Source organism: Ochotona curzoniae, unplaced genomic scaffold, assembly GCF_017591425.1.
Source record: "Ochotona curzoniae isolate NIBS_2020 unplaced genomic scaffold, NIBS_Ocur_1.0 scaffold_3835, whole genome shotgun sequence".
NCBI classification, from domain to species: Eukaryota; Metazoa; Chordata; class Mammalia; order Lagomorpha; family Ochotonidae; genus Ochotona; species Ochotona curzoniae.
Window position 1 is genome coordinate 9527897 of NW_024467114.1, and position 18873 is coordinate 9546769.

At 43.5% G+C, this 18873-nt stretch overlaps 1 protein-coding gene across 1 annotated transcript in view; it reads left to right on the plus strand.

The window, feature by feature from the left end:
* Nucleotides 1-11129, plus strand: part of VPS50 (VPS50 subunit of EARP/GARPII complex) — a 78616-nt gene extending 67487 nt beyond the window's left edge. The window contains exons 26-28 of the mRNA XM_040965151.1: nt 3790-3911; nt 7616-7805; nt 10388-11129. Of these exons, the coding sequence (XP_040821085.1) occupies nt 3790-3911; nt 7616-7805; nt 10388-10507 (432 nt within the window). The 3' untranslated portion in view covers nt 10508-11129. The remainder of the gene's footprint in view (nt 1-3789; nt 3912-7615; nt 7806-10387) is intronic.
* Nucleotides 11130-18873: the final 7744 nt, after the last annotated feature.

Here is an 18873-nt window from a genome sequence, read left to right on the forward strand (position 1 = left end):
GAGGTTGCAGTTACTGCTGCTTTCCTGAATGGTGCTGTTCAGAGTCTGTGAGTTGAGCTAGGATTGCTTTGAATTTTGTGCTCTTGTGTAGATGACAGAATGCTTTGTACACTTTCTGGTTTTTTGATCACTGATTTCCTCCTTTGAGTAATGGCTGGATCGTTGAATGTTCTGGCTATTTTCCTAATCGTGCAGTCTCAGGAACCATGACCTGATGACCAGGGATATTTCTGGTACACATTATTTCTTTAGCTTAATGTGTATGTTCATTAGCAACAAACCAAGCCCCTGATGATTCCAAGTTGTTTTTTCTAGAAGTCACGTTACTTTTTCTGTGTGTCACACAAATATCTCTTTTGTACTCAGTGATGCGCATTTACGAAGTACGTGGCAGGAGTTGTAGCTCGTCCTACCCCATCCTCATCCGTGCAGGAATAGGTATTTGTAGGTCACTTGGCATGCACCAGGAGAGATGCTGGCAGGGTTCTCGTGACTTCAGCACCAACGTTCTCCAGGAAGTTACACGCCAGTGCCCAGTAAACTGAGCTGTGGCATCAGGTGTTGGGTGTGCTTTGAAAAACAAGATGGGCCAGCAGAAGAGGAAGCAGACAGTGCAGGCACGTGGGTGGGAGAGGAGCGCGTACAGTGAGAACAGAGGAGTGTCCTGAAGGAGACACAGAGGTGAGCTAATGGGGTAGCTGAGTGAGGAAAGAGCATCCCAGGAAACAGAAGCAGCTTTCGGAAAAAGCTGATTTCCATCTTCTGTCAGTGAAGAAGAACGGGCTCTTCTTGTCCTCCTGCCTGCAGTGGCATTTACACAGTCATTCTTCCTGCCTACACCAGGCAGTAAATAATATCCTGGAACACCTGGGAAGCAAGAGAGAAATCCGTGGTGCTGATGTTGTGTGCCAGCTCCTAGGAAGTTAGGGTATCCTTGGGAGGACTGGGCTGTGACTGTGAGGCCATCCCTTACCCCAGGACTCAGTAAGCATTGTTGAGAAATCTCCATGAGATCTGAGAGGTAAGTGACAGAACATTAAGGAATTCATGGAAAAATGGCGTTAAAAGGCAATGTGAATTTTTCATGGACATTTTGAAGCCCTATTGTCACAACTTCAGAATTTCTAAGATACTGATTTTGAATGATAATCAAAGGAAGAACTTTGTAGAACACCCAAGAAGTTTCAGTGCAAATTGCTGATTGGAGTGTGAACAATTGGGATAGTTTGTAAATTTATAGATATTAGCAGCCTCTGTTTTTAAAATCTTTTTGTGAAAAGATGATTCTGTGTTTTGTGGTATATTATTATGTTAGTCCTTTTGGGTCGCTATGAAAAATACCAGCCAGGTGGCTTCTAAGCAGCTCGTAGTTACTCGGCACCCTTCTGGAGGCTGCGAAGTCTCACTCCGGGATCAGACAGGTACAGTTCCTCAGCTGCGGCACCTCTGCCCTCCTGACCTACCCACCCACTGGGGGTCTGCCCTCTTAATACCATCTCCCTGGGCATCTGGATTCCAGTGTGTTCAGGGAACACAGATATTGAGATCTTAGCAGGTGCTAACTGTGGCACTCTGGGAGATAGCAGAAGAAAGATCTCTGTCTTCAGCAAGCACACCTACTCGAAGTCAGCTTGCTGCAGTTCTTTTTCCTTAGAGGAGACATGACTTTGATAAAGTGCCACTTTGTCAGGTTATTAAGCTGACCCCATTTCAGCAGATAGCTAAAGGCTTCAAGTTTATCTGTGACATTTTGTCCTTTCCGTTGCTTTTCTGCATTGAAATATTCAAAAGAGAGCAGCTTGTTTTGCTGTCTCAGACGAGTTCTTTGTAAATTGAAATGATTTTATTAGCTGTTAAACAGTAAGCATTCTTAGACATTGAATTTATTGCTGAGTGGAATGTTATTTTATCCAGTAAATATATGGCTTTATCTTAAAATAAAAGGTTAATGAGAAATAGTGAATTGCGCCTCTTGAAATCCAAAGCAGTTTACCATAGCAAACTCAGTCGTGAATACCATGAAGCAAAACAGCAGGTGCAGTGCAGGTACTTGCTTAACTCTGACTTTTAAAGGTAGGCTTAGGGCCTGGTGTGGTAGCCTGGTGCCTCAAGTCTTCGCCTTGCACAGGCCAGAATCCCATATGGGCACCGGTTTGTGTCCCAGATGCTCCACTTCCCATCCAACTCCCTGCTTGTGGCTTGGGAAAGTAGTCGAGAACAGCCCAAAACTGTAGGACCCTGCACCTGCATGGGAGACCTGGAGGAGGCTCCTGGCTCTTGGTTTTGGATTGGCTCAGCTCTGGCCACTGCAGCCACTTGGAGAGTGAACCAGTGGACAGAAGATCTTTCTCTCTGTTTCTCCTTCTCTCTGTATGTCTACCTTTCCCATAAAAATAAATAAATCTTTAAACAAACAAAAAAAGGAAGGCTTAGTAAACGGACAGCCTGCTTTTTAAAACTGAACTAAAAGCGATGAACTGTCGAAAGTAAAACCCTAAGGAAACTTGTGACTTAGGAAGTCACGAAAGAGCTAGGGATAATACGGTTATCACTGTTGTAACTTGACCAGCCAGGCTCTTACTAATTGTTTTTCTCCCATTGCTAGACAATGCTGCACATACTCTTAAGCTTTTATTCCTTTTTCTTTTTAAGATTTCTTTTATTATTATTAGAAAGGCAAAGTTACAGAAAGAAGAAGAAAAGTTAAAGAGAAAAAGAGAAACAGAAAGAATGTCCATCCACTGGATCACTCCCCAGATGGCCACTATGGCCAAAGCTAAGCCAGTCGAGCCAGGAGCTTCTTCCAGGCCTCTCAGATGGGTGCATGGGGCCACAGTTTGCGGGCATCCCTCCTAATTTCCCGGGCCATAGGCAGGGAGCTGGATTGGAAGTGGAGCAGCAGGTACACAAACCAGTGCCTGTATGAGATGCTGGCTCTTATAGGTGGAGGATTGGCCAGTTGTGCCATCATGCTGGCCCCTGTGTGCTTTTTGTACTCAGCAAACTCAAAGAAACCATTGCATTAAGCCTTTGTAAGGTTCTTAGAATTGTTTTGCGAAAGAAAGGTCAACAGCAGTAGTTGTAGATGAGCATATTTTAGATAATAGTTCAAATAAACCAGAAACATTTATTGAAAGGTGTGCCATCTGCTTTCTTGTGACTGCTAGAGTTGTCTTCGTTAGTTACATATTTTCTGAATTTGAATGCAATTATGTCAGAATGACCAAAAAAAATGTTCAGTCTTTCTGTAGGTAGTGAAAAATGTTTTTTGCTTTTTTCCTTTGAACCATGGGATGCAGCTGTTAACATGGCTTAGGAGTCATTTGGTAATTAATTTATTTGCTTTCAAGAATATTTAGCAAAAAGAATTTGTCAGACAGCTGTATATTACAGATGATTAACTCTGAGTTGTAAGTTTAAAACTTTTTTTTTTTTAAACTGGGTTTCTCAAAGATATTTTTAAAGGCAAATTAGGTTATTTAGCTCTTTTATTGCATGCTGACAACCGTAGCACTTCTGAGATATCGGAACATTGAGCATTCTTAACATTGTTTAATCAGCTAATGAGACTTCTTTTGAGGTGGGATGTGGTGTACTGCATTTGACATAATTTAATCCTGTTTTTCTAAGACAATCATAGCAAGTCCAAATCATCTTTGGCATTATTTCTTTCTGTTTTACTTGGATCAGTTCTGAATCTTTCTAAATCTTTTGTTTTACCAGTTTTGTCGGGAATCACTGTGACATTATAATGATATTTACATGCAGCCACAATTTTTGTCTTCTTAGGAATTTGAACAGTTTAATAGAAGATTGAACGAAGTTTCTAAGAGAGTTCGGATACCCTTGCCAGTGTCTAATATTCTTTGGGAACATTGTATTCGACTGGCTAATAGAACTATTGTGGAAGGGTAAGTTATTTATGAAAGCATTATGTGTTTCTTTCTTCAATAATAAATTATATCAGTGATGTTCTACTCAAATCATTAAGGGGTTAGGACAGTAGGTAGAGATATTGCTAAATAGCAAATGCACTTGGAATCCATTAGGAAAGAAACTTTAAGCTCCATTATGCATCTCACTAGCTATACTTTCCTCCCTATTTTAGGTGACATAGAACCAGTTAGTAGGTGACAGGGTAATGTGAAACATAATGATTATCAGAGATGGCCTTGTGCTGCAGCACATTGAGCCACCTCCTGTGATGCCTGGCTGCTCCACTTCCAATCCAGGTCCCTGCTGCTGAGACAGGAAAGCAACACAAGTTAGGCCAACAGACTTGGACTCCCACCACCCGTGAGGGAGAGCTGAAGTTCCTGGCTGCTGCCTTTGGCCCGGCCCGGCCCGGCCCTGATGGTCGCAGCCGTTTGGAAAGTGACCCAGCACATGACAGGTTGCTCTGTCTTTCCTCTTTCTGTAATTTTGCCTTTTGAATAAATACACAGCATAAACATTTATCAAACATCAGTGATGTATCATTTATTGAATATAACATTTCACAGGTATATAATGACATTTAAATCTTTATATAGATACTCTTCAATAGGTGCAGTTCTCTTCTATATTTTACCAGTGAAAAATCTTTGACTCCTTAAATTTAGGCTTAGATGCTAAGTGACAGGTTACAGGTAGGGAAGATAAGTGTATGAACTGACTTTGTAATGGCCCTTATGGCAGAATTCACAATCATCTTTACTGTTTCATTGGGAACATTATGCATTGTCCATGTGTTGAGCTTATAGATATGTTAACAGTCATCTTCCCATTTACTCTCTGTGCTTATTTTGACTATAACATATGGAACACAGACAAGAAATCAGTAATGCATTTTAGCTGTGTGTTGGATGCTGGATGCATGAGCCCCAGGGGTGGGGGTCCCTAAGGAGCCTGGGTCTCTGGGTCCAGGTCATTGAGCCCACCAGCATGGTGAGGGCTGGGTCCTTGAGCCCTGGGGTCGGGAGGTCTAATGAGTCCCGGTCCTGCATGGTTGGTGCTGAACCCATGAACCTCAGGGGTAAGGGATCCGGCCTGACCCTGGGTCTTCTGGCCTAAGTCCTAGGGCCCACCTACATAATGGAGGTAGAGTCTGTGAGCCCTGGGGGAGAGAGGTGCAGTAGGACCTGGGTCTCGTGGTCTGAGTCCTGTGGCCACTGTATGGTGGGTGCTAGATCTGTGAACCGCAGGGGTGGGTGGCCTGGAAGGGTCTAGGTCTCCTGATCCAGGTCACCAAGCCCACCTGTAAGGTGGGGGCCAGGTCTGTGAGCCCCAGGGGTGGGGGCCGACATGGCCCAGGTCACCTGATTCAGGTCCATAAGCCCACCTGGGATAACTGGTCCTCCACAGTGTAGAAGGTAGAGTACTGGACGGCAGATCATGATGCGCATGGTAGCTCATTGGGCCCTGCAGAGGACATCTCGTACCACAGCTGAGAATGGAGAACAGAACATCTCAGCCAAGCAATGGCAGCAAATATCTGGGTGATTGGAGACTTCTAAGGCAATGGTGTCAGCCAGTAGACATTGGAAGGGATTCCTCATCCATAGAGCAGCAAGATTGTCAGCATTTTGAAACTGTTACATCCACCTGAGCAAAACCTTTGGAACATGAGCCATTGTGACCCTGGGTTGATATTGTGTGGTCTTCCCCACCAAGTACTGGGATGGTAGGGAAGCTGGGTATTTCTCCGCTTCCCACAGAAATGGGAAGATGAATTAGAAAGTTTGGAAACAATGATCACACCCACTTCTTCCTAACTCTGGCTCCTTCCCACCCTGATCAATTGTGTGAACATCATCTAAAATAAAAATTTTTTTAAATAAAACTAAATTGCAAGTTCCAGTATTCTGCAGTAGAGTAAGATGAGTACAGTGCACAGTAATGTTAGATTCTGACTACAGAACCTACAACAGGGGAGCGTGGGAGTCTGCAAACACAAAGACAAGGGAAGGAGATGGAAAGATTACCTGTCCTGACATGGCTCATTCATGTAATAAAATGTGATAGAATATGTTTTTTATATGAATTTTTGTTACAGTTGAATTTAAAATTTAGAAAAATTTAGTGAAAAACAGTGCTTTCCTCCTACCCCAGTGATTTATTAATTTATTTGAAAGGTGGAGTTACAGAGAGGTCTTCCATTTGCTGGTTCACTCCCCAACTGCCCACAACATCTAGGGCTGGGTTAGACCAAAACAAGGAACTAGCAGCTTTAGCCAGGTGGCAGGGACCCAGGCATTTGGGAAATCTTCCACTGCTTTCCCAGCCACATTTGCAGGGAGCTGGATAGGAAGTAGAGGAACCAGGTCTTGAACCTGCCACTGTTATAGAATGCTGGCAGTACGGACAGCTATTTCAAAAAGACTATGTGCAGTGACTCAGAATTGTACATCACTTGAACTTTCACACTATCATTATCAGTTTCTCTTTAGTTCTTAGTTTTTTGTTGTTGTTGTAGTTGTTTTAACATTTCTCTATTTTAAAGCCAAATTTAGAAGAGAGCCCGTATCTGCTGGGTCACTTCCCAAATAACCACAATGGCCAGAACTGAGCCAATCTGGAGCCAGGAGCTACTTCTGGTCTGCCTGGGTACAGGGTCCCAAGGACATAGGCCATCCACTGCTTCCCTAGGCCATAAACAAGGAGCTGAATTGGAAGTGGAGCATCCAAAACATACATCTGCACTCATTTGGAATGCTGGCACTGAAAGCAGAGGATTAGCACGATATGCTACTGAGCTGGGCCCAAGTTTTCATTTGTTCTAAAAAAGAATGTATTAGGAGGTGGCACAGTGAGATGATGTGTGAGTGCCCTCTAAGCATTTCTGGGTGAAACATGGCAGTGTCACCAACCATAAAAGGTGCTGTGTCACCAGTCAGAACTGAAAAGTGTTCTCAATACATGTGTTCAATAATGTAGGAAAGGAAGTATCATATGTTAGATTTCTGTATAAGGTACTTTGCAGGGCGGGAGGGAAACCTGGTCATGGTCACTTTAAACAACCTAAGCTTTTGTTTTCTTGCATAATTCCTAAGGGACAGCAGCTCTTTCCATCATCAGGCCATAAGATTGAATTGTCCATGGTCTGTATGGTTGCTTGGAGAAATGAGACCTGGCTTAATAGTGATAAAGCATTGTACTGTTGGGATTAGTAGGACGATGTGTCTACGTTTCTGCGATTTGTCTGGCACTCATGGGAGGATAGTGTCATGAGCTGCTTTAGGGCCGAGTAATTCTAGTATGGAACAGTTTTATAACACTAAGACCACTTTGGATTTTATGAATAACCCTTGGCAGTCAGATTAATGGGAACACCGATTTACCTTACAAAATGTCAATTGAGTGCAGAGAAGAGGACTGTAGTTTGCACAGCAGCAGAGAATCTTGGAGTTACTCAGTCTCTTTGCAAAAGAGGAGGTTGAAGACCAGGTGAGTGAAGTGACAGGGTACAACTGAACCCACTCCTCCTGACTCTAGGTGGTAAGCTCCCTTACCTGTAACCCTGTAACCCTCTTGTTTCTACCCAAAGAGCAGCCAGAGCAAAGGTTAAGTGCATACACCTTTGTATCGGACCATCCATCACTTAACAGTTTTGTTTACTTACTTTTGTGTTTCTTAGATATGCCAATGTCAAAAAGTGCAGCAATGAGGGTCGTGCCTTGATGCAATTGGATTTTCAACAGTTTTTAATGAAGCTTGAGAAGCTAACAGATATTAGACCCATTCCTGATAAAGAATTTGTGGAAGCCTACATTAAAGCCTACTACCTAACTGAGAATGACATGGAACGCTGGATCAAAGAACATAGGGTGAGAGCCAGGAAGCAGGGTTTGTACCTGTGTGTGTGTAGCTGTGTAGCTGATATATTATCCAGTTAAGAATCATGGGAGCTTGTTTTTTTTGACCACATGCTTAGATTGTGTGTGCAGTGCCCTGTGTCTTGTTGAAGTCCCTTTGAGCCTGTTTGAGTTGGTGCAGTAATCGTATAGAAACGTAGCCAGAGTCAGAACGCTTGCCATGTGTTTCTCACCAATGTGTTACAGGAAAAGGCTGAAGTAGGTGAGCATCAGGATACTTGTAGATGGAAAACAGGAATGCTGGAATGATTCATAGGGAATAGGCTCTTATCTAGCATAAACCTTGTATTTTTCAAAAGTGAAACAGCAACACCCAAATATACTGGCATGTATTGTGCAGATTGAAAATGTTAAAGTTAAATGGCAGACTTTAACTTATATCTTACATCAAATTTAACCTTTAATACAGAATAGTTTTCTTTGTGCAGATATATGGCTAAGTAGAAGAAAAAGAATGATTTATTGTTATTTAGAATACTTGAGTTTTCAGTGCAGTTCAGCTCAACAAAGAAGTGTCTAAAAAGTTTCTGGAAAATGAGTCTTAAGGATAAACTATGGATGGATTTCAAATGTTTTGCACTGAGTTTTTTTCTATTTTTCCATGAACTTTTTGATGCATTCTTGTTTATCACCCAAGCATGTTTCATGTGAAGAGCTTTCCAGTAATATTTTTATGTCATTTGTCTACATAAATAATATGTAAAGATGGATTTAATAGGAAGTGTGGAAGTGTTAAAATTATCACAAAGTCTTGCTATGTTAACAACTCTAGTGCTCACATTTACCTAGCTATAATCATTGTGGAGAAAAAGCTAACTAGAATTCTGCTTTATCTGGGTGTGGAAATTGGAGATTGTTTTGTGTGTAGTTTATCAGGCTCTTTGTGCTGTCAGTGTTGTGAAAAGATGAAACGACCGTGAGCCCGGAGTGTCACATGTAGCCCAGGCTTGGTGTGACTACCTGCTGGGGGCAGAGTGGACATGCGCCTGCTGTTTTGTTTTTGAGCAGTAAGCTAGACTTGGGAAAAACTTCCCTTCTGCCCCGGTGATGTTGGAGCACCAGCACGTGACCCCGTGAGCGGTGGGCTTCATGGCAGAGTGGTGCTGCAGTTCGCTTAGTAAGGAAAGCTCTGAGGACTCGGGGCTGGGGAGAGAGGACCAGCAGCCACAAGGAAAGGCACACTCTCCCGGCTTTATTATTTGGTGTCAGAATGATGTCCCGTTTAGGATTTCTCCTTTTCTGTGGCCAACTGAAATCCGTTAGCTTACTCTCTTTGAAGAGCTTTCACTAACTGATATCCATTGGTTTGCTGAGGTTTTATAGAGTGAACTGTCCCTTATATTTTGAAATTGCATCATCTTGTGGGTTACCATCAGTAAAGAGAGATACCCTTTTCTCTTTAGTTCTGGGTGTGTAGTGTCTTTCCTTATCTCTGTGGTTGCTTTTCAACTTCTAGAACCAAATTAAGCTGCAAAAATTTCTACTATCCATTTTTATTCTCAGCCCAACAACTAATTTTTGAATATGTGAACTGGATGAACTCATGGTCCTAATGTTACTTAGTGGCTACAAAGTTTAGTAGAGTTTAAGAAATAGGGCCTGGCATAGTACCCTAGCAGCTCAAATCCTCACCTTGAGTGCGCTGGGATCCCATATAGGTGCCAGTTCTAATACCAGCAGCCCCACTTCCCATCCAGTTCCCTGCTTGTGACTTGGGAAAGCAGTTGAGGACAGCCCAAAGCTTTGGGACCCTGCACCCATGTGGGAGACCGGGAAGAGGCTCCTGGCTTTGGATCGGCTCAGCTCCAGCCATTGCATCCACTTGGGGAATGAATCGTCAGACGGAGGATCTTCCTCTCTGTATATCTGCCTTTCCGATAAAAATAAATAAATCTTTAAAAAAGGATCAAAGAAACAAGCATAAAGTGTGTAATAATTGAGAAAAAGACATGGGCACAGGAGACTTCTTTTGCTAGTTCTTGCAACTATATATTCTTCTTAAAAATAGAAAAAAAAACGTGTATATTTTTATTAGAAAGGCAGATTTGCAAAGAGCAGGAGAAACAGAGAGGCGGATCTTCCATCCATTGGTTCAGTCTCAAATGGCTGCAACAGCTGGAGCTGACCTGATCCAAAGCCAGGAGGAGCCAGGGAGTTCCTCTGGGCCTCCCACATGGGTGCAGGGTCCCAAGGCTTTGGGCCGTCCCCTACTGCTTTCCTAGGCCACAAGCAGGGAGCTGGATCGGAAGTGGAGCAGCCAGGCATAAATCTGTGCCCATATGAGATCCTGATACTTACAATGGGAGGATTAGCCAATTGAGCCATCCCCCTAGGCCCTTTCTACTCTTCCCTGGTGCTGCAGCTCAGCAAGCAGCTTATCCCCTGCGTCCCTGATGTGGTCTTTCGGCATTTCTCCCTGGTTTGTGGTGCTTAAGCCATCTGTTGCTTCCCACTGCTTTTGGTTCAGTGACCCTGTCTGTCGCTTTGCTAAGTTTGGATCTTCTTATTTTATCTATCTATTTATTTTTGAGCAGGAGTATTCAACGAAGCAGCTAACCAACCTGGTGAACGTTTGCCTGGGATCCCATATCAATAAGAAGGCAAGACAGAAACTTCTAGCTGCTATAGATGACATAGACAGACCTAAAAGATAACGAGCACGGCGCCTTTTCCTCCGGCATTATTCTCCTGTCAACGCAGATGACACGGAAGCCAATTTGTTGTGCGATCTACTACAGCGATCTACTAAGAAAACATTGTGCATGTTCTCTCCGACTGGAAAGTTTAAAAGCATTCGGTGTGTGCGCACGTGTACGTGTGTGTGTGTGTGTGTGTGTGAGAGAGAGAGATGTTCTCAGATAACTTTTCTATGCTCTGGTCTCCTCTCTTCAATTTTGGGTCTTATTTGCTCATCCCTTCCTGAAGTGGTATCATTGCCTCATGGTAACTATTGCTATGTGATTACAATTCCACATTACAGAAAAATGTACGACAAATGTATAATTTGAAGGAACAGTGGCTTCCTGTGTCTCTGAGCAGTTTTTGGAGAACGAGTTTGTTGCACTGTTTCCCTCTGCCTTGGTCCTTCGAGCAGGAGAGGGCTGATGTACACTGTTTCCCTATTATGAGTACTGCATGGGGACTGAAAAGTACATGTAAGTAAAATAGTTGGAAAATCTGTGTATTTTCTGTTTTTAAATGTCAGAGTATTTGTCACGGTTAATTTGGTTATAATGTGATCAGAAATGACAGAATTAAATAAATGTTATACTCTAATATGATCAGTTTGTGTGTGAGACTGAATTTGACATTTTTACCTGGTATTCGATTTCATAAATCTACTGCAATTTTTGCTGCATGTTCTAATTTTAATTATTCTATATCCTTGAAACCCACATTGAAAAGTAAGTTCATTGAGGATACCTTTTCAGTGCCTACTTAGTGTACAAAATGGTGGCTGGGTTTTCTTCCATCTTTTTTTTTCTTTTTAAAGATTTATTTTTTATTATTTTTTTATTGGAAAGGCGGATATACAGAGAGGAGACAGAGAGGAAGATCTTCCCTCCGATGATTCACTCCCCAAGTGAGTGCAACAGCCGATGCCATGCCGATCCAAAGCCAGGAGCCTGTTCCGGGTCTCCCACGTGGGTGCAGGGTCCCAAAGCTTTGGGCTGTCCTCGACTGCCTTCCCGGGCCACAGGCAGGGAGCTGGAAGGGAAGCGGGGCAGCCGGGATTAGAACCAGCGCCCATATGGGATCCTGGGCGTGCAAGGCGAGGACCTTAACCACTGCGCCACCGTGCCAGGCCCCTTTTTTTTTCTTTTTATAAGAACATGGGATATTTTTATAGAAGCTTTATTCATTGAATTCAACTTTTTCTTCGGACTGAAAAATTTTGGTTGACTGACTTAGGAAAGAATTGTGTGTTTGATAAATGTAGGATAATATGTTTATCTTTTTCAAATAGCAGATTCATAGTAAACACAGATGTAACACAAGATCAGCATAGCCACTGGTGAACCTCGGGACCCTGGCCGTTGGTCTGTAGTAACTGCGTGAAGACATGTGTAGGTCTATATGTGTGTGTATATAGTATGAAAGTCCATTTCGTAGGCGCTCTTGCCAGCCTCCATTCAGGAGTTTGGTATTTGTTCTTTCTGGAGACCTGTGTTGTGTCGATCCGGTGATTGCTACACAGCACTTTGTGCTTATCAGCAGCTTCCGGGACCGTGAGCAGTTTCATTAGACACAGGTCTCCTGTCTGAGCTTTGGGAGCCGAGACGTTAATGGAAAGGGCAAGCGCTGGCAGTGTCAGGTGACTGGCATGGAGGGGAGCCAGGGAGGATTGCCAACAATACAGGGAGGAGCGTGCAGCGGTCCCTGTGGTTGTCCAGAGCCAATCAGGATAACCTGAAGCACTTCTAGACAACGTCTGTGGGTTTCTGTTTCCAGCCTCTCACTTCGCAGCTGATGTACTGTCGATTTGAAACTTAGAAAGATCCAAATATGCTGCCGCTGTGATCTGCTGTGGTGTTAGATGCCACTCTGGATGTGGCCTATAGGCATATCTGTATGCAGCCACATGAAGAAAGCAACCGTGAGATAAACTTGGGCATTCAGGTGGGTACATAAAGAACTAATCAATCTTATTTGTTTCTCAATTGATTGGAAGCTCTTAATTCTTTCTTGTAACGTGGATTTTATGGTTAGTTTCCTCTCATTTGCTCTTGCTGGGCTCTAGGTGGTATGCACAGCAATCCTGCCCGGGAGAGCTACCAACACATGCGTGGTTTACTAGGCTCTGCTCTGGGACTTGACAGCTCTTTTCATCCTTGCTTACTTTGCCGTCTCCATGTTCAAGCGGTTGTGCCCTTCCTAGCTGATTGCCCGAGGGTCTTTGCATGTATTCCTTTGGGGTCCTAAAAACGAGCCTTCTGCAGACTGCCAGGATGTCCATGTGACAATGGGACTGCTTGTGCTGCCACACCGGCTCCTGCTGAAAACCCTGACTCCGCTGTAGGACAGTTGTCCCTGGAAGGATTTTCCATTTTCTCCATACGGAGTCTGCAGCCTTTGCAGCCTGTGGAGGGAATGCCCTTGGGTTGCTGAGTGGCAGTGACCCGTGGTCCTGTAACAGCACTGACGTTTGGTGAAGCTCAGCTACCCTGCCCCGCTGTGGAATCTTCCCCCACCCCTTTCAGTTGCTCCCTCTGTGCGTTTCTGTTCATCCCAGCCACCCCCTCTGCAGCCTCTTTCTCAGGGCCCAGTCTCACCTGTGGCCTGGAGAACAGAAGTCATAGTTTGCAAGTGGGCATATTTTGGTTCACATTTGCATCACCACTTTTAAGGGTTTGTTATTTTAGCTTGTTTGTTGGTAGATGGGGTAGAATGGTGTCAAAGAGAATGGAAACATAGAAACCCCCAGAAGCTTCAGTGGGGATATAACTCACCATTGTTCATTACCTTAAGATTCTCTAGAGAGCACCATTTATTGAGTAGAATTCCCTGTAGTCTACCTTTATGAATGTGAAGAACTGATATTTTCCTCTCCGTGACTGTGTATGCACTGTAGCCCCAACTTCCCTGAGTAAACAAAAGCACTGCCTGGCAGCTGCTTCCGGTAATGGGATGGTTATTTAGGATACATGTACACTGAGACCCATTGGTTTCCTCTTTAGAGCCATTAATCTTTCGGACAAGGCTTGTTGCAGGCCAGCCAACTGCAGTTTTAACCCTGAGATGTGTTCGTCAGCAATGCAATTCTGAATGAGATTATGATGGGTTTATATCCAAGAACTGAGATTCAGCTGTACCAAGTGTACTCCCTAAGTCCTTCGTCTTCAAAGCTCACTGGTTGAAAGCTGGTTACCTGTTTTCCAAACCAACTTAGGCAAAGCCCAAGGTGAGCTTTGTTGTCTAAGCTCCACTGGCCATTTCGAGTGTGTTAGAGGAGCTTGACATGTTTGACTTGCATTTGATGGTACTGAAAGGGACTTGTTTCTTGTGGCCAAGGATGGTTAAATACTCTGGAATGTCCCGTTTTCCATTCTAAGCTAAAATGTTTTGTTCAGTCTCTTACCTCTTTTCCATTGGCTGTTTTACATTTATTTTACTGTTTTTCTTTGGCTCTTCTAATTGGAATGTCTTCCTTTTCTGCTTCCTATTCTGTTTTTCTTGGTTTTCGCCTTCGTCTTCCCCTCTTCTTGCGCCTCCCCTTCTTCCTCGTGCCTCCATCCTCCCTGGTAGCTGTTTCTTTTTCTGTTTCCTTTCAGTCGTGGTCTTCAGCTCAATTTCCTTTTAGCCTCTGGACATAGGTTTGTGATAGCTTTCTGTGATCATTTTATGAAGTTTGCTGGTCTGTCAGAGGGAGCCAAGATACAGGATGGCCTTTAAGTGGCTCAGCTCCAGAGTCCAATGTGCAAGCTGAACATGGGAAAGCTACATAACCTCCCTTGTGCCTCAGTTTCCACATCTAAAATTGAGATGGTGGAGTAATCTTTCATAGCATTAAAAGAGCAGACACAGTTCAGATCCTCTCCTCCACTACCAGAACTGTATCTCAGGGCCGGAAGTGATACCTTCACTCCCTTCCTTCATCTTGGTGTTTGCCTCCTTAGGAATTGTTGAAAACTTCATTGTTCCTTCCTTCTCGGTGCATCAGAGAAAGGAGCCCCACGAAGCGGTGATTGTGGTGACAGGCATGGGCTAAATCAGTGTGTGGCAGATGGGGAAGAACCCTGAGGGGTGCTCTGTTGGGAAGCCAGCCCAGCCTGTGCTGCCTCTGGCCAGTAGTGCAGTGCCATCCCTGTGGGATTTTCCCTGCTGGCCAGTGCAGCATTCTTTTTGCACATCAACTAGGAAATTGTTCGTTACTCATAATTTAAAGGATTGTTGTGTTTGTGTTCACAAAGAATATTAATATGTAGTTTTCTTTCTTGCATAAAAGCTTCATAAAATTCGTTGAGTAATTCATCACTTTCTGGGAGATACCCTTTAGATAATTGGTGTTAATTCTTCTCTAACCATTTGGTATAATTCTTATGTGAAACCACTGGAATTGGAAATTTTTCTTTTTAAATGTTTAATTGCAAATCCGATTCTGTTAATAGTGCAGGGCTGCTCCAGTGATCTGCTTGTGTGTGATGTTTCTGATGCTCTCCTACCATCTTTCTGGTGCCCGCAGGACCCAAACCCCTGGCTGCCTTCCGAAGATGGTGATTTGTGTGTTTTCTACTTTTTGATATTAATCTTGGTAGACGTTTGTCAATCTTAACAACTTTTTCAAAGATCCGGCTCTCTGTCTCTTTGATTTTGTTTTTCTGTTTTCATTTTTATTGTTTTGTGGTTTTAGTTTTGGTCACCTGCTTTTTGGTGAACACTTTCATGATGGATCTGAAGTGTTCCCTCTTACCTAATATCAGCATTTAGTGTTAGAAGTTTCCCTGTCCTGATTTAGCTTCTTCCCACAAGTCTTATTTTATTGGGTTTCTATTTTCATTCGGTTCTATTTATGTTTTTATTTTACTTGAGGCTGCTGCTTTGTCCTACAGATTAGTTAAAAGTGTGTTGCTTAGTTTATAAGTATTTATAGATTTTTGTTATTTTTCTGCTAATGATTTCTGCTTGATCCTATCAACATCTATTCAGTGGAGAAAAGATGACACAGAAAAGCAGTTTTTTAAAAAAATCCAGCCTCTGTTCCTTTTTTTCCTCTAAGATTTATTTACTTTTATCAGTAACGCAGATTTACAGAGAGAAGGAGAGTCAAAGAGAAAAATTTTCCACCCACCGATTCACTCCCCAAGTGGCTGCAATGGCTGGAGCTGAGCCAACCCAAAGCCAGGAGTCAGAAGCTTCCTCTGCGTCTCCCATGTGAGTGCAGGCTCCAAGGCTTTGGGCCATTCTCTATTGCTTTTCCAGGCCACAGGTAGGAAGCTGGCTGCGACGTGGAGTAGCTGGGACACGAACCAGCACCCCTAGGAGATCCTGGAGGGTTCAAGACAAGGATTTAGCCTTGAGCCATGACACCAGTCCCCAACCCTCCAGCCTCCATTCATAATAGAAACATTCAGAGAAGAAAACAGAGGGAAACTTACTCAGTAAGGAATACCTACAGGAATGCTGCAGCTGTCAAGGTGGTGAGCAGCTACAGTCCGAATTCCTTCCCTTGAAGAAGGAGAATAGAGCAAGGGTGGCTGCACTCCACCCTGACATTCTTTTATTTTAAGATTTGTTATAAAGCTGCAGCCATCACAACCGTTTTGTATTGTCAAAGCCAACATATAGACCCACAAGACATAATTGCAAGTCCAGAAGTAAAGCAACATGTTTGTGGTCGATTTCCAATAAAGCATAGAGACAATTTATTGATTAAAATAAATAAATAATTAATTAAAAATAGCCTTTAACCCTTCTAGAAATAAACAGAGGAAAGAATTTGATTTGGGTTCAAAGATCTCTAAAATTCATCACAGAAGGCATGAGCCATAAAAACGTTGAACTACATAAAAATTAAGAGTGGATGTTCTTTGGCAAACACCTTTAGAAGGATTTACTTATTTGAAAGACAAATTGACAAGGAGAGATAGAGTGAGAGAGAAAGAGCGATCCTCCATCCATTGGTTCACTCCCCAAATATTTATAAAAACCAGAAGCTGGGAGCAAGTAACCCTACCCAGGTCTCCCCCAGAGGTGCCAGGGCTGCCAGTAGTTGAGCTGTCATCTGCTGCTTTTCTGGATGCATCAGCAGGGATCTAGATCAGAAGCAGGGGACAGCATGGACTTGAACCAGCACTGCAACATGGGAATCCCAGACAGGAGCTTAACTCACTGTGCCACAGTGGCCTGCCCCCTGAAAGTCATTGTTCAAAGACAAGTCACAACAAAGTCATGTGTGGGGCCCGGTGGCGTGGCCTAGCGGCTAAGGTCCTCGCCTTAAATTCCCTGGGATCCCATATAAGCGCTGGTTCTAATACCAGCAGCTCCACTTCCCATCCAGCTCCCTGCTTGTGGCCTGGGAAAGCAGTCGAGGACGGCCCAAAGCTTTGGGACTCTGCATCCATGTGGGAGACCTGGAAGAAGTTCCTGGCCCCTGGTTTCGGCTGTTGCGCTCACTTGGGGAGTGAATCGTCGGATGGAAGATCTTCCTCTCTGTCTCTCCTCCTCTCTGTATATCTGACTTTCCAATAAATAAATAAATCTTTAAAAAAATCATATGTGAAGGAATTCTATCTAGACTATATAAAGACAGTGTAAGTACTTAGGAAGCAAAAAGCCAACTGAAAAAATAAACAGTATGTGAAGAGCTTGTTGACCACAAATTTCTATGATTGACAGGAAGACCATGGGAGGATGCTGCATATTATTAGCTAGTAAAGCATTTCAAATGCAGTTTATTCTGCTTCAAGGTGTTGCTTAAAGATTGCATACATCTGCATTCCCACCTACAAAGATGTTAAGAATTTGAATTTGGAGGGCTTGGTGGCACCATGGAGTAGCAAGCTAATCTTAATGCTTTGCACTAGTGTTTGATTCTTGTCCCAGCTGCTCCACTTCCAACCCAGCTCCCTGCTAAAGGCTTGAGAAAGCAAAGGGTGGCCCAAGATGTAGTGTCCCCGCACCTTATGTGTGAGAAGATCCTGGCTCCCAGCTCTGGCCCATGGCATTTGGAAAGCACATCAGTAAAAATTCTCTCTCTCTCTCTCTCTCTCTCATATCTCTGTAATTATAAGTTTTAAGTAAAATAAATAAGTTTTTTTTTAAATAAGAACTTTTATTTTGGTCATGTGTTCAGGGGCTCTCCTCCCCACTCACACCATTCAGGAATCCTAGGGAACTCTGAGGTTCCTGGAAAGTGGGTGAGAGCCTCAGGCTCCAGCAGTTTCACTGACCTTTGCACCACAGATGTCACTGGAGAATCTGGAACTTCCTCATTTGGGCCCTCATACTCAGGTTTTCCTTGGAGCGACCAACGTGCTGTTCTTTTCAGCAAAGGAGCCGGCTCTGAGGACTCTACAGCGTCTCCTGGCTCCATGGTTACCACTCACCCCACTGCCACCCACCTCCTGGACACCTTGTCTTCACGTTGCGTGTGCAGTCCTGCACAAGAGCAGGAGGTGCAAGGGCGCAGTACTTGATGGCTGGTCTCTTTTAGGAGAGAGAATCTTAAGGCGTCCCTTTCAGGAAAGGGAGGCTACGTGAGGAAAGCAGTGTTTGATGAGCTTGGTTGGCAAGGGGGAAGGAAAGGTGCGATCGCATCTGAGCCTCTGCAACAGTGGGAAGAAAGCACACAAACTTCTGAATAACTTATTCAACTGCCAGTCATCACTTTTTTTTTTTAAGATTTGTTATATTTTTTATTGGAAAGCAACATCTATCCAACTAACTCAAGCTACATCTTCAAACCCCTTCGGGTTTAATTTCTGTGGACTGGATATTTCTAAAATATGTCAGTCCAGTAAATGCACACTACTGGTTGATGGGTTAATCAGTTTTTCATTTACAACATAAACAAAAGTTAGTTCAACCTGATCCCTGACCTGAACCTAAAATATAAGTGATAAAATCCCTAAGGCAGTCTAATTATAAAGATAAAATTATTTAGGTCACAAGATTTGGGGTTTTAGGGTCTGGTCTGGCACTGGCTCAGTTCCGACGAGGGTTCTACTGACTGCATCACGTCATAGCAAGTGGCATTGGTAGGAGTACGTGAAAACGAGATGACACCTTAATGTAAGGTAGATCCAGCTTTCACAGAGTTCTCTCACAAAGATTATGAAAGCTTCCATAAGAAATAGCTTCATCTAAATGGAGGGCAATTGGCCTAAAGAGCTCCCACTAACACCCATATCCCAAAGGCCCACACTCAACACCATCTCCCAACACTGCCAGCTGGGAACTTGCCCTTCCAGACGTGAGCCTGTGGGACCCATCCAAATCACAACATCCCACCATTATTCCCACAGTTGATGTCTACTTTGCAATGCCAAATACTTCCATTCTATTCCCAGTGAGCTCCAAC